The 16096-nt window shown below is 37.9% G+C and overlaps 1 protein-coding gene across 3 annotated transcripts in view; it reads left to right on the forward strand.

Annotated features, from left to right (window-relative positions):
* Positions 1 to 16096, forward strand: part of snphb (syntaphilin b) — a 24870-nt gene continuing 8774 nt past the window's right edge. The window contains exons 1-2 of one of the 3 annotated variants that reach the window (XM_017487615.3): positions 1 to 157; positions 9149 to 9341. In XM_017487615.3, the coding sequence (XP_017343104.1) occupies positions 9298 to 9341 (44 nt within the window). In that variant the 5' untranslated portion in view covers positions 1 to 157; positions 9149 to 9297. Of the gene's footprint in view, positions 158 to 7840; positions 7930 to 9148; positions 9342 to 16096 lie in introns of those variants that run through there. The other 2 variants (XM_047160275.2, XM_053686109.1) reach the window with 2 other exon arrangements.

Raw genomic sequence — 16096 nt, forward strand, 5'->3', positions numbered from 1 at the left:
ATTGCAAACAAATCTCACGCACAGGCGTCGCTTACCGCCAGCCTTCCCTCTGCGCGCTTTCGGTGCAATCCGCGCCCGAGCAGCGCAGGGGAAACGCCGCGACAGCTCTTAAATGAAACGAGGAAATCCTGCACCAAAAGCGGGAGACGGTAAACAGGTATGCAGAACGTGTCGCCAAGGAAGACCTGTGATCAAAACAAGGAAAACGGTGATATAATGCTGCATTATTTCTGCCTGTAGGACAGTTGAAGGACTGTATAAAGGACACATGGCTCAAATGCAACAAAGTAAATTTATATTTGCCACATTTTATATGTACTTAGCATTGCCTAGTTTGGTGTCATCAGGACTGTAGGCTTGGGTTTGGAGGTGTCAGGTGCAGCTGTGACTGCGCACAACAGATGTTTGGCTGCAGAGCATATGCGGCGCGTGAGTGCGTTATTTTCCAGGTGCTGCACGTGCAGAATTATCTGAAATACGTTTGCATAGATGTGTTTTCCTGTAAGTCCTCTCTATTTGCATATGAATCATTTTAATGACGGATGGACGTGTACTGCTTTTGTGCCTCGTGAGTCGTGACAGGTGCAGAAGCTTGCGTGATAGGGCCTGGTGTGACCTTGCACATATATATTGTAGCCTGCTTGTGTCGCAAATATACGGATTATTACCAGTTGTCCTTAAGTATTACCAATAGCCCTACTGTAATGGTGTAGATGCATAATCCAGTTGTTTGGCATATACAATCCCTGGGAAGATTTTTCCCTTCTAATGTCTCCCTTTCAAAACCTGTTGTTTCAAACTAAGATCTTACATTACTCAAATTTAAGAAACTTAAAAAAATTATTACCCTGCTGAAAAACCCAAGATAGTCTGATCAGCTACAGGAAATCAAGAAAGTAATAGGCATACCTGCTGAAAAATCCAGCTTAGTTTGGTGATCAACCAGCTGGCAAATCACAGGCCGAGCTGATGGAGCTGGTAGACCAAATATAGTGTACCAGTTTTGCCAGCAGGTTGCTGGCCAAACCAAGCTGGATTTTTCATGCAGGTAGGCCTATAACTTTCTTGATTTGTTCTCTGCTGTGTATCACTCCACTAAAACAGCATGTGGAGACCCAATCATTATCCTTTGGGTTTATCACATTCTGGAATAGTGGCTGTCTCCATGGAGACTTCTTTCACCCCGTTGGTGTGCTGTCTCATGTGTTTTGTTTTTCTTTGCATGTCTTGTTCAGTGCATTTCATTGCCATCCATGGCAAAGCACTATTTATCTGTAGTATTTATACTGCACTCTCTATACAGCAATAATATAAAGGGCAGCTGGTATAAATGGGCTGGCAGGGTCCCCTGAATTTCATAAATAAAAATACATCCATGTCTCGTTTTTGGCATCCATCACTGATTATGTGCTGTTAGCAAAAATCTCAAAGTAGATTATTTCAGATTTATGTGGAACCAAGGATTTATATGACTACCAGTGGTCATAAGAATAATATACAGAATGGTATGAAGAAGTGAGGCTGGGCTGATTATATATGTAGCCCAGACTGTAGATTCATGCAGCCTATCAGTGACAGTCATGTCAGGTGATTACAGTGAATTAAACGCCCTCTAGATTTCTGTGCATTGGGAATATTAACATTTTCACTGACACATACGTAACACATTATCAGCAGTGATTGAGTAGGCGCATGATAAATATAGTCATGGGTATAATTTAGTGTAGATTAGGTGGATTATTTAATCTATCATGCATATTTCCTTTTCTAACAAAATGGTTACAGGGTTTCGTATTCAGAGAAAACAGCATGAACCCAGTAGGCCAGTATCTATTACACTGTTAGCCCTCCCTTATAATATCACAGCCCATCTAATATTAAGGCCCTCTAAAATTAGGGGAACTATGTATAAAAGGTGTCCTTGAATCAGAGCTGAAGTACAGCAGTGATGTATTGTTCATGAACAAGTCAGCACTTTCTCAGAGAGTCAACGCTCATTTCTAAAGATGCTTGATTTGTAAATGAAAAAAATTAAAAAATGATAAGATCCTGTGATGCTCTGGCTGAAATTCTCAGTGCTGGTTCATCATGTACAGTGCAATATCACTTGCATCCACTTAAATCTCCCTGATTACATATAATAAAATGTGCAGGATAGGGGGTACTCCAGGATCAGGATTGGGAACCTGTGGTATAGCATAACAGTTTAGCACCAAATCCAAGAAAATGGTTAAATGTTTGACCCTCACCAAGGTATAGCCTAGGCAAAATAAGTATGAGTGTCTGATTGTAGTGCAGTTTGTGTAGCATATTGGAGAAGGTGAATGGGTACCAGGATAAATGATTAGCATTATGGGATGTCAGGCAATCAAAAAGAAGCCTAGAATACTCTGAGCTAATTGGAAACTGATAAATCTGCACTGATTGGTGATGTGATACAATTTCTGGTACACAGCCAAAACAAAAAAAAAATCTTGACTGTCTAATTAAATGGGAATGCACTCTAAACAAATGGTGACAAATTATAAATTATGTTTATATAGACAAACATAAAGTGTCTTAGTAAGGTAAACATGGGCTAAGATTCTACAAGTCTCTGCAATTCTACTGGAGGGATGGGACACCATAATTTTCTTAATCATCAAACTCATTCAGTGAGCCCTTGTGCCCTGTAGATAGGGGCATTTTCATTCTGTAAGCAAGCATCATGGCATAAATGTTTTAGGCCTTGGGTTCTCAGGCTATCAGGAAACACTCAGTATAGGAAACTGAAACCCAGCCAAACTGGAAGATTCAAAATGCTGTACTAATTAGACTGCGGATCCTGGTTACATGACAGATTCATGATACAGTTTTTAATTTTCCAGTACCTATAAAGAATGTGTATGTGTCCTATAAATACACAGAAGAAATTTCTTTTTGACTGTGCTATGTGTTTGGTGATGGATATTATTTGTGTGTCAGGGGTGCCGTAACAGAGGGGATAGATTAGGATGATTCTAAGGGACCTGGTCAGACATAACTTTATTTATGTACTTTAATGTTGTGAATTCTATTCTATATGAATAGCCTCATTGGAAATATATTTACAGAAAAAAATGTTGACACATCCAATACTTATTTCCCCTACTGTAAATTGCCTCTTTGCACAATAATCTAAGAATTATAAATAGAATAATCTAATCTTAAGAAGCACGCTATAATGAATGCCCTCAGACTGTGCCAAGTGCGTGTGTGTCCCCTTAAACACCTCACAGTTGTCGGTCATTACACACATCAGGTAGATGGCAAGAGATGACGCAGACAAAATCGGTATACCAAAAGAGGAAAGAAAAACATGAAAAAGAGGAGAGAGCAAGACACACAGTCACCCAGTTTTTCAAAAAAAAAAAGGTGATTTTTGTTCCCTGTTTTGTGCTTTGATTCTGAAGCTAGCCTGTATGAAGCTTTTATAATTAACATAAAAGAGAAATTCTATCAGTTACTCACCCCGATGTTTATCCTTGGATGTTGGAACACAACTTTTCTAAGAATGTATGTTTTTCCACGCAATCAAGCAATAAGTAATGGAGCATTGAGCTTCAAAAAGGACGGAAACGCACCAAGCGACTTTAAAACTAGTCCAGTGTTGTATATATTTTGAAGCCTTTTGAACAGCCTTCTGTGAGGAATCAATCTAAATTTAATGTAATCATATAAATCTGCTTTAATTGTCGTAAGTGAGTTTATGAGAGAAGTTTTGTAATGATGTCCGATTCGTGAGTGAATCGTTTGTTTGATTCGGTTCATTTCACTGAATTGGAGAATCCTGTTGATAATACCAGTCTGAATGATTCATTAATGAATAGAACCGATTTGATTCTCAAGTTCAACTCACTGATTCAATGATCCTGTCACTGCTCTATCTAATTTCCACATTTCTTTCTGGAGCTGCTGGTGTGAAAGTTATTATTCACTCAATTAATGATAATAATAATAATAATAATAGTAAAGTTCATTGTTCTTGGTATTTGGGGAATAAGAAATTACAAGTTGACAACTTATAAAGACACCCGGACAGAGTTTCTATCGTGTCTGTGTATGAGAGAGAGAGTACAATGGTGTTAATTACTTGTACTGTGTATATATAGTTATTTATATATAGTTATAAATGTATAATTTCAGTAAATTTAATAAACTGTTCAAATTTAGTTCTTTATAGTCTCTTATTAAATATGCAATAATTGTTATGCTTATTGATAACAATTGTTTTTACATGTGGCAATAAGACAAGAACATTATCCAGGGGACCCAGAAACCCTAGCACCTCTCTCTCTGTCTGTGTGTGTGTGTGTGTGTGTGTGTGTGTGTGTGTGTGTGTGTGAGAGAGAGATGTATAAGGCTATCCTTATTCCTAAGATACTGTAATGAAAACTGAGGAGATATGCTACCACCATCGTCATTAGCTGCCTATTAGGAAACCTTTTAATTTAGCCTGCTAATTAGCCTTGTAACTACTGATGGAGGCCAGGTGTATTGACATAAAATGAACAGCTTTCCTGTTTGGGACCTATTTGGTATTTGGAAATCACGGTCACATATGAAAACAAAGTTAGATAATATTTTAGTAATGCTGTTGTTAAATATTAGTGGGTGAGGTTGATAGTGACACTGCCTTGACTGGTTTTAGCTACTCTCCAATGGTTTAGTAGTGATTTATTATCTAGCTATTTTTTTGTTTATTCTTTACACATTAATCTTGTGTCACAATAAATAAACAAATTATATATACTATATGGCCAAAAGTTTGTGGACACTTGAACTTCACACTCATATGTGATTTTTCCCCAAACTGTTGCCACAAAGTTGGAAGTACAAAATTGTCTAGGATGTCTTTGTATGCTGTAGCATTACAATTTCTCTTCACTGGAATTAAGGAGCCCAAACGTGTTCCATCATGCCAATGTCCCTGTGCACAAAGCTCCACGAAGACAGGGTTTTCCAAAGATGGAGTAGTAGAACTTAAGTGGCCTGCAAAGTGCCCTGACCCCCACCCCACTGAACACCCTTGGGATGAATTGTAACACCGACTGCACCCCAGGCCTCCTCGCCCGACATCAGTGCCTGACCTCACTATTGCTCTTGTGGCTGAATGGGCACATATCCTTAGAACCATGCTCCATAATCTATTGGAAAGCCTTCCCAAAATAGTGGAGGTTATTATGAAAAAAAAAACAACAATACACACTTAGAATCATGGAGTGGATAGGCTACAACTGCAAAAGACCACATCAAACCCCATTCTTTTGTTTGCTGTTTTATGCTTATGCAAACAATTATAGATTGGCATAATTATGCTGAACCAGTACTTTTGGTCTAATCTACTTAGTTTTACATATGAATATATGAAAGAATGTGTCATTTTTTAATATTGATGATATTATTATATGTTCAGTGTGAGTATAATCACTTTAGCCTAATCCCTTCTGCAAATTATAAATAATTAAAACACAAGCATGCTCACTAGCAAATTCAGCGTGGTCTGTATACAACCCCACTAAGGTCAGGTTATCTCTAGTGGCTATCCTCCATTAAACGGTATTGGCTTTATCTGGATCCCAGGGTCTAGCTATCATTGTATGTTTATTATTTGTAATAGAAGCCCATGGTGAAAAGGTGATATGGTGACTGTCAAACACTCAACTTCATCTGCAAGCTTATTTCTGGGCTGCCTTTCCTGTGCCTTAGAGACCAACCTGAGGTCGCCCCAGTCACTGTAAAGGAGGATGATACAGCACTTTTTGACATGTAGTGATGAATATGAGCTAAGAGCTAAGGTCTGAATTTTTTGTTGCAAGGGTTTGATAGAAAAAAGCTTTGGATCAAAACTATGTGTTTGGTCTTTTTAATTTGTGGGAGTGTTTATGACTGTGTATGTGTGTGTGTGTGTACATTTGTGTATACAAGTGTGTGTGTGTGTGTGTAGATGTGGATGTGTGTGTGTGTGTGTGTGTATGTGTTGGAGAGGTGTCTCACAGGGGGTTGGGGATTGTTTGCTGGGGCAGGGTAGGGAGTGACTCACTTTCTGTACTCTCTGCATGGTATTGCGTCATGTGTAAGGGAATCCTAGGGTGTATTATTGCAGTTAGTTCACGATAAGACTGGTACAATAACCTATTTCACTTTCAGAAAGATGCTCCATAAGACATCCCTCAAGGTCATGCTGTAGCCTGTACAATGCAAAACCAAGCCCAATCCAAAGAAAATCCTTCCTATGAAATTGCTGTGTAATGTCTGCTGTGCTGCTGTATTTTGTTGATATATATACTGCCAAGGTACTACTTGTTTGAACAGCCATACATCTAACAACCAATTGGGTAAATCTATAAATTAGACTTTTCTAATCTTTACTGGCTCCCCTAGCAAATATGTTAATGGAATTTTTCAGGGAAAACACACGCAATCATGTTATTTTTCGCTCAAATTGCAGTAGATTTTTGTGGTATTTGTAAAATAATTCAAGGTCACATTTCCCTTGGTGTAGCTAAATACAGCTCTGGGGTGTAGATAACCAAGAGAAAGCACAGTCATCAAGTAAACCAGATTTAGGAAATTGGCACAGTTAAGGCAGACCATTGCAGAAAATGTACAATGTACACTACAGTGTGGAGAGGTATAAATTCCCTGATGCATGCTTCCTCTTTCCCCCATCAGCTTTATACAGCAGGGTGTGTTTAAAGCTGTACACAGCAAGGTGTGTTCTACATCTATAAAGATGTATGATATAGCAGGGCTGCACAGAGGATACCTGCTAACCAAACTCAAAGAATAGAGGTAACTATGCAGTAGGTGAACTGATGACACTAACTTGCCCCTAGACATGAATGAGTGTGTGAATGTGTGTGCCCTGTTATGACCTTAAGTCCCATACAGGGTGCATTCCCGCCTCATGCTCAGTGTTCCCGGGATTGGCTCCTGAGCCACTCCATTGAGAAGTTGTTTGAGTTCAGAACACTGTATCAACAATAGCGAACAAGTAGGTTATAAGCATCTGAGATGCCATTTTTCCTCCCACCACTATTCTGGTCAGTTTAAAGTGATGAGATCAATCATTTTTGCTGGACCTTTGTTTCATTTTCTATATTCTAGAACATGTAGTTAGAAAGCCTGGAGGCCTAACAATCTGTTACTGGATTGGGTGTGCCCAAAAAAAGGTTTAGCAGGGCAAATGAAAAGATCTGAGAATGAACATTACTGCCTGGTGTTCATGGCTAATGGGAACACAAAAATAGTGAGTGGCAGGAAAAATTGAGGAGAAGGAAGATGAGGAAAAGAGAACAGATGCAGTAGGGTAAATAAGTATTGAACGTGTCAATTTTTTTCAGTAAATGTATTTCCAACGAGGCTATTCACATGAAATTTTCACCAGACATCAGTATTAACTCAAGAAATCGGGTTAAAATTCAAACATTAAAGTCCATGAATAAATTCAAGTGTAATAAAGTGGAATGACACAGGGAAAAAAAGTATTGAACACGCCAAGAAATAGCAGTTCTCCAAGGCAAGTTAAAGCAAGGAACCAGCTGAAATCCGTAAGTAATTAGACCTCCCCTCTGTTCAAATTAATATCGCCTAGGTTAGTACATTGATGGTTTCCGTTACCAAGGTGTCACACAAGAAACATCTCGTGATGGGTAAAAGCAAAGAGCTCTTCCAAGACCTTTGCAACCTTATTGTTGCAAAACATTTTGATGGAATCAGATACAGGTGTATTTCAAAACTTCTGAATCTTCCAGTAAGCACCACTGGGGCCATTATCCAAAGTGGAAGCAACATCACTCCATCCTCAACTGGCCGCACACAGGAGCACCTTATAAGATTTCTGACCAGGGAGTCAGAAGAATAGTCAGAAGAATCTGCTGCCATCCACCAGGATGTTGACGATGAGAGGTGGGTGGACCCTCCAGCAGGACAATGATCCAAAGCATACAGTAAAGGAAACTCTTAATTGGTTACAGAGAAAAAATCAAGGTGTTAGAATGGCCCAGTCAATCACCTGACTTGAATCCAATTGAACAAGATTTAAAGACAATATGTTTAGAAGATATGGATAGCCTCATTGGAAATATATTTGCTGAAAAAAATGTTGACGTGTTCTATACTTCTTTCCCCCACTGTACATCCACTAGCTACCTAGTGGCAGACACCCTACCTAACAACTCATAGTGCCATTAAACCCTAGAGTAAATTTTGTTTTATTTAAACACAGAGAATTTCTGTGAGTTTTAGATTTTATTAATTGTCAGTTGTAAAGGTCTTTCTGTGGAGCTAGATCTCTGACTTACATATGTAGCTTTGTTGATTTTTCCATTTCCTGGTGTTGAACAACTCTTTTTTTTTTTTTTTTTTTTTTTTTTTTTTTATTTATTTATTTATTTTTTTAAACCAAAAAATGGAATTTCCACCTGTTTTGGGGGTGCCCAAGTTCAGCACTGAATTTATTTGTGATGTCACACTCCACAGTATTGATTAATGACTCATATGAATCTAGACACACAGGACTTTACGAATTTGCAGGTTTACATAAATATTAGGTTTTTTTTTTACCTAACCTACTAACATTTTTATTTTATAATTGTATTGTGGCACTTGCATACAGTGTTTTACTATCAGAAAAGCTTTAGTTGTGCTGTCCGTTTTATCTCTGTACCAGTTATTGTGGAGAGGTGTGAATTGTTTGTCCAGCAGGGGGATCACACGCCTCCCATTTGCCATCACCCTGCTCACCAGCAGCTAAACAGAGTCATGATGCTCTACACACAGAAACCCAACAGTGTCCTGACTAATCTTATAACAGACTTATAGCAATTAGGGCTGCAACTAACGATTATTTTCATAATTCATGATTTTATCGATTAGTTGTTGCAGCTCTAGTGGCGATAAAATAATTCATTTGTTTATACTATTTGAAAATGTCTGATAAGTCGATCTCCATTCTATTGGCAGAATGGAACACCAGTGTATCATTCTATGCTATAGTATTATATTGCAGATTGGTATTGCATTTATGCTTAATTTTAACCTCTAAAGCATCTGCTCCAAGTTTAAACTATTGTTGTTGTGTGTGTGTGTGTGTGTGTGTGTGTGTGTGTGTGTGTGTGTGTTTCAGCAACTCGGCAATCCTATATGGTGTGTTGCCTTATTTTATTTCCTCAGGCTGGTTTGAGCTAAGGTGTTCGAGCTGTTATAAGTGGGGGAGAAACAGAGGGAGGCTAGGAGAGAGACACTGAGCTGCAGAGAGTGTGCTAGCTTGCCTCCATGTCTTCACCTGTCAATAAGAAGTCTACATCAGGGTCCCACAGGTAGAGTACTGATCTTTTGACACAAGTTCCCTATAATGTCTCCTGTCGCATTTGTTAAGCAACTCAGCTGCACCTTATACTTTAATCTCACACTTATTCCTTTATATCTCTCCACATTTTTTCATTTTGACCATGCAAAATGAGAAAAACTACATTTTGCATGTATTTTAAACAATTAAAATAGTTAATTATAACTTGAAATACAATGTTTATGTAATTATCCATTTGACAATGATATTGATATAAACCTAAAACTAATCTTTCTGAGTACAACAATCATCATCCTTATCTGGTCATTATGTTACGATACTTTATCTAAAATTTTAATATTCATTACACTTATATTACAGTGTAAGACTGAGCTAAGCTCATCTGATTCTAGTGTATAGGTAATTAAAATTTGTCTCTTAGATCTGTGTAGTGAACTAAAAGGGAATTGTTCTCTAGTTTGTGGCTCAAAATATATGAATATCACATCTTGAAGTTTAATTTTAGTTTGCAGCAAAAATTTGTTTCTTTTTTCAGTTTCATATATCTCTAAACGTCACAAGTGCTGTGCTAAAGATAACAAGTCTCTTTCGTTCTCTTTGTCTCTGCTTGGCTATGCCAGCTCTTTAACTTTGTGTTTGCAATCATGTTTTCACTCTTTGTCTCTTTTTCCCCAAGAAGATGGATGATTGCCTTAAGTTGCCATGCTGAGTAAAAGATTTAAAAGCCAGCAGACTTAGCACTAATCCTAGCAATTGCTTCTTGTATAAGATGCATAACTGTAATTACTGATTAGATTAGCAAAATTTGATGTAGGAGATTTCATGCAATTATAATAGAAACAACAATACATTGAAATATATGTTAATGATCTGTTCTGTCTTGGAGTTTCCGTTGGTGTGATTGTCTTCAAATTACTAAGGTATGTTTAAGCATGCTTATATCTGCAAAAGTGATTGTAAAACTTTTGCAGATATAAGAATTTGTATAAAAGTATTTGTAGTACTAATAATAGTATTAAACATAGTATTAATAACAATTAATTAGGATCAGTAACATTTTTGCTTCTGGTAGAGCCCAGCTCTCTGCCTCTCTGTCTTGTCTCTCTCCTCAGATTCAATACTCTGAAGGCCCTGCAGCCCAAATGGCGCTTGCAGCAAATACTGTCCTCTCCTTCTACACTCCCTCCGTGAGCCTCAGATTCAATATCCTACATAGGGCATGGTTATAGCAGAGAGCACTACTGTTAGTAGTTATAGAAAACTGCAATCCACCCATGAAGCCAAGTCCAATCTAAGACCATCCCCTAACTCACACTAGGGATGTAGGCAGGGTAGAGAATTTAGTTCAGAATTTAGATTAATAATAAAATAAATAATAATTCCTTAGTTTTATATAGCACTTTTCTAGGCACTCAAAGCACTTTACGTTGTATGGGTGGAAATCTCCTCAAGCACCACCAATGTGTAGCATCCATCTGGATGATGCGAAGGCAACCATAGTGCGCTAGAATGCCCACCACACACCAGCAATTGGTGCAGAGAAGAGTGATGTAGTTTAGAATTTAGCAATGAATTTCCCATTGACCCAGACCATCTTTCTTGATTTTGAAAATTGAATTTTAAATTTAAAAATGTTTCAATTTTTAAAAAATGGTCTCAATTTGCGCCACAGAAGAGCATTTGTCCTGTAATCAAGAGATATTACAGCTCTCCTTGGTCATGGCCTTGCTCTCTGATTGGGAGAGATTATGGGACAGAATCTAGACAGCCCTTTTCTTTTAGTGAGGGCAGACAGCCCTTTCCTTTTAGTGTGTTATGCTGCCCTGTGAGATATCATGAGCAGACGTCTGAAAAGATGCCATTGGCTCGCTTTATGTGTCTCAGAGGAAGCATGTGCTAGCCTATACCTTCACTGACTAGTAACTGTTGTAGATTATAGTACAAATAGCTATAAAAAGCTCAATCAGTGGGTTCCCAATGTATCTTCAGCTACATTTTTAGCAGTATAAACAATATTTATAGAAATGTACACCTAAACCTTGTAAATGTGGGGATCCTCCTGATTGCAGGTACGTCTGTAGAAATGTGAAAAGCAAATAGAATATAGACAATTTAACTATAAGGGCAAACAGTTTGTCCATTGTTTGTGCAATAACAAATAAAAAAGATAGTGTTGTGAAAAAGTATTTGCCGAATTCTTCTATTTTTGTGTACACTAAATTGTTTCAGAAATTAAAACAAAACCTAAGACAAAACAAAGGCAACCTGTGTAAACACAAAATACAATTTTTACATGATAATGTTATTTATTGAAGCAAAAAAGTTATCCAATACCAACTGGGTCTGTGTGAAAATGTATTTGCCCCTGTAAATGGTAAATGGCGCACTTATATAGCGCTTTTATCCAAAGCACTTTACACTGTGTCTCATTCACCCATTCACACACACATGGTAGCAGAGCTGCCATGTAAGGCACTAACTTGCCATCGGGAGCAACTTGGGGTTCAGCGTCTTGCCCAAGGACAGTTCGGCACGTGGAGTCACGTGGGCCGGGAATCGAACCGCCAACCCTATGATTAGTGGACAACCTGCTCTACCACCTGAGCCACAGCCACCCCCTGTAGTTACTAATTCCCCAGATCTATGTTCAGATGGACTAGATGCAGCCAGGCCAACTCAAATCAACACTTAAATAGAACTTTTTCAACAGTATGATTTGAAAGAAATTCCAGAAATGATGAGGAAGAAGGTGATTGAAATACATCAGTTCTGGGAAGGATTACAGAGATATTTCAAAGGCTCTGGAACTCTGAAGGACCAGAGTGAGAGCCATTATCTCCAAATGGAAAAACTCAGCACAGTAGTGAACCTTCCCAGAAGTGGCCGACCTTCTAAAATTCCTCCAAGAGCACAGCAGAGAATGTCTTCAGTCTGTAAAAGCTGAAACTCAAGCCCAACTGGATTATGCAGCAAGAAAATTATCCAAAGATAGGAGTAAATCCTAGAAGTAAGTGAAAGACTGATCTCCAGTTATTGGAAGTATTTGGTTGCAGTTATTGCTGCTAAAGTTGGGACAACCAGATTTTAAGTTTAAGGGGCAATTAGTTTTTTACATGGGTGATAGGTGTTGGATAACTTTTTTTGCTTCAAAAATAAATAAATAAATAAAAACTGCATTGTGTGTAAGAATGATAAAGAGCTCTGGATAGACCACTAAAAGATCTTGATGGGTATGGTAGTAAAATGTAGGACAGATTTAAGTAATGAGATAAATTATCGTCAGAAAAATATAATGCATGTATGCGCTTTATGGCCACATTATGGTCAATGTATGCTATTATATAAAGAAAACATACTACTTAATTGATACAAAGTTTAAGTATGTGTTCAGACGCTGTTATGGATCTCATGTCTATGTAACGCTAAATTAAAAAATTAAACATAACATTAATACAACACATGAGATACTCAAGTTTATGTTCATTAAGTCTGCTCATGAGCACATTTGAGCGAACAGACTTGTTAAAAACAGCTTCAAAGAACAGAAAATTCCAGGACAATATCAAATTGTCAGTGATTCAATCCAGCTCACTCAGTAGTGCACATACTATAAGTGCACAATCTCTGTAATAGACTGTTGATATTATTTAAATGTTTTTTGTTTTGTTTGTAAACCAAACACATTAAGGTGTTACAATGAAAAATATTTTTAAACTTTTTGTAAAAATCCTCAGTTTTCTTAGCCCAATAATTAGTATAAATTAAGTGGTTAGGGACTGGTTAAGGGTTGGGCCAAAAGATGGCTTCCACATGCTTAATGGGAAATTGCACCCCTTAGCTGTTGTGTCTGTAGCTGTTGCTTCTCAACTTAAGATCTGTGTCAGAGATACTGAATTTCTGCAAAAATCTACAATAGTACCCAGAAAGGAATATGACCCAATAAATTATATATTAGAACTGTAGGTTCTAATTTAATTTTTTACTCTACTTCTACACAACTAATTTTAGAATCTCTTTCACCACACAGCATCATTAGTACTGCACTTAAGCCAGTCCATCTATAGAACACAGTATGATGGACGTCCTCTGGTGTCCACTGTCCCTGGCTGTCTCTCTCTCTGCTATCAGTAATGATACCAGATTTCTTATGTATGCATACCTTTTCTTCATCACTTCTTTTTTGCATCTTTGGCCATACCCTCATATCTATCCCCATACCCATCGCTACAGCCTTGGAAGATGTAGTCTGGAGGAAAGAGCATGTATTCTGAAAAGAACCTTGCTTATGAATGGTTTGTTGGTGCGATATAATCATTCTGAGTTGGGAGATGAGCTACGCTGTGGCTCATTAAGCTTTTGGCATTAAAAAAAATACTTTTGGCTCTTGACCCACATTGATAGCTGTTGGTTCTTCTTAGTGTATATACAACTTATCTTGCAGCATGTGTTAGGACCTTGTATCAGTATTTCCTTAGTTCAAGTTCAGTAAACGTGTACAGGATAGTTTTACATCGGACTTGAGCCAATGTCTAGCATGACCACAGTTCTTAGGCTCTCAACCTATAAATAAATATTGCTTTCATTCATGTCCAGCCTGGGGATTTAATTTCCCCCTGAGGGAAAATTTTAGAGAAATTAAAGAGCATTTATGCTTTAAGCTTCCATGAGTCCACTGTTTGTAGGATTTGTCTAGTGTTTGCCTGTTGATTGGTTTAATATTATCTGCTTTTGGCAGACACTTAAGGTGAGAAGTGCTTCAGTGAGATCTAGCAACTGACAGTTTGTGCCTTCAAAGGCTTAGCTTAAGGCTATAAGTACATGTCATTGTTCACAGAAAAGACAGAAGCATTCATTCATGTCCAAAGGGCAAGGTTTCTAAGAACAGATCTAAAACAGAATCCTCACATAAAATATAGACTCATTGACCACTTTATTGGAACATATACATTGTCATTCATTCAATTATCCAATCAGCCAATCATATGGCAGCTGCACATCCGCAGTAGACCATACTGAGTTCCACTGGGTTCCACAGGAATATGAGGCTATACTTGTTCAACAAACTTTGGTAGTTGAAGATTGGAAAAAGACCAGCCACTGTTTTTCCAACCTTCAACTGTCTAGTTTCTGTGAGATTGTACTCACTATAGCCTCAGATTCCTGTTCTTTTCTGACAGGAGTGAAAACCACCTCTAGGTTTGACGTGTTGTACATTCTGAGATGCTTTTCTGCTCACCACGATTGTAAAGTGTATTTGAGTTACCATAGCCTTCCTGTCCTTTTGAACCGGTATGGCCATTCTCTTCCGACATCTCTCATTACTGTATAACACAGTATGAGACTAACACAATGCGTGACCTACTCTTGTTTACATTGAATAAGTCTGCTGATGAGCAGGTTTGGCTTAGGGACTTGTTCTTTTAGCAACAAGTCCAACAACAGGTTCAAAGAACATGGAAAAGCAGTTAAATCCAGCTCACTTAGTGGCACACATACAGTCAGGTGAAAAAATAAGTACACCCCATGGAAATTGTTGGTTCTTTACATATTTGGACAAGCAAACATTTGATCATCTTTGAAACAGTGCCTATTAATAAAGTTGATATCCGTGAACAAAACCACAAGCAAAATTAGCTTTTTCAATTATTTATTCAAAAGAAATGATATTCTTCAAATGGTATTCTTCAGTGAAAAAAGTAAGTACACTCTTGGCCTCAGAAGCTAATATTGCCCCCTTTAACAGTAATACCTTCTTGTAGGTATTTTGCATAATTGTCCACCAGGCTTGCTGGAACTTTTCACCACTCTTCCATGCAATATTCTTTCAGTTCCAAGATATTTTAGGGTTTTCTTGCATGTACTGCCCGTTTCAAATCCCCCACAACATTTAAATGGGATTCAAATCCAGGCTTTGACTAGGGCATTCCATAACCCTCCAATTCTTCTTTTTGAGCCATTCCTTTCTGGATTTGCTAGTGTGCTAGCATAATTATCCTGTTGAGAGGTCCACTTTCGTTCAACTTCAACTTTTAGACAGATGGCCTCACATTATCTTTAAGCACTCTTTGATATGATGCAGAATTCATAGTTGAATCAATGAATGCAAGCTGTCCAGTACCTGAGTAATCCAAAACCATAACATTTCTATCACAGTGCTTCACAGTTGGTATGAGGTGCTTCTCCTGAAAAGCTGTCTTTGGTCTGCGCCAAACATGTCTCCTGTTACTATGGCCAAACAACTCTATCTTTGATTCGTATGTCCAGAGCACATTATTTTTAACTGCCTGGTCTTTGACTATATGCTCATTGGCAATCTGTAGTCTTTAATGTTTTAGTCTTTAATGTGTGTTTTAATGTTCTTTTTAGACTTTTCCTGGCATGTCTCCCATGCATGTCAAATTTGTGCAATCTCTTTCTGAGTGTAGAAGCATGCACTTTGACACTAACAGTTGCAAGACTTATTAGCAGATCCTGTGATGAAATTTTGGGGTCCTTGGAGATGTGTTTTTTATATCATGTTGGGCTGAATTTTCTCGGACAGCCAGTCCTGGACAAATTGGCAGTCGTTTGAAATTTATGCCACTTGTAGATGATTTTCCTTAAAGTGGAATGATGTATTTCAGGTAATTTGGATATCTTTTTAAATCCCTTGTCAGACTAATATTCATCCACAACCTTTTTTCTGAAGGGCTTACAGAACTCTTTAGATCTTGGCATGATGACGCACACCTCAATGACAAATGGAACACCAGACACTAGATTTGA

This window comes from Ictalurus punctatus, chromosome 15 (assembly GCF_001660625.3).
Source record: "Ictalurus punctatus breed USDA103 chromosome 15, Coco_2.0, whole genome shotgun sequence".
Lineage (NCBI taxonomy): Eukaryota > Metazoa > Chordata > Actinopteri > Siluriformes > Ictaluridae > Ictalurus > Ictalurus punctatus.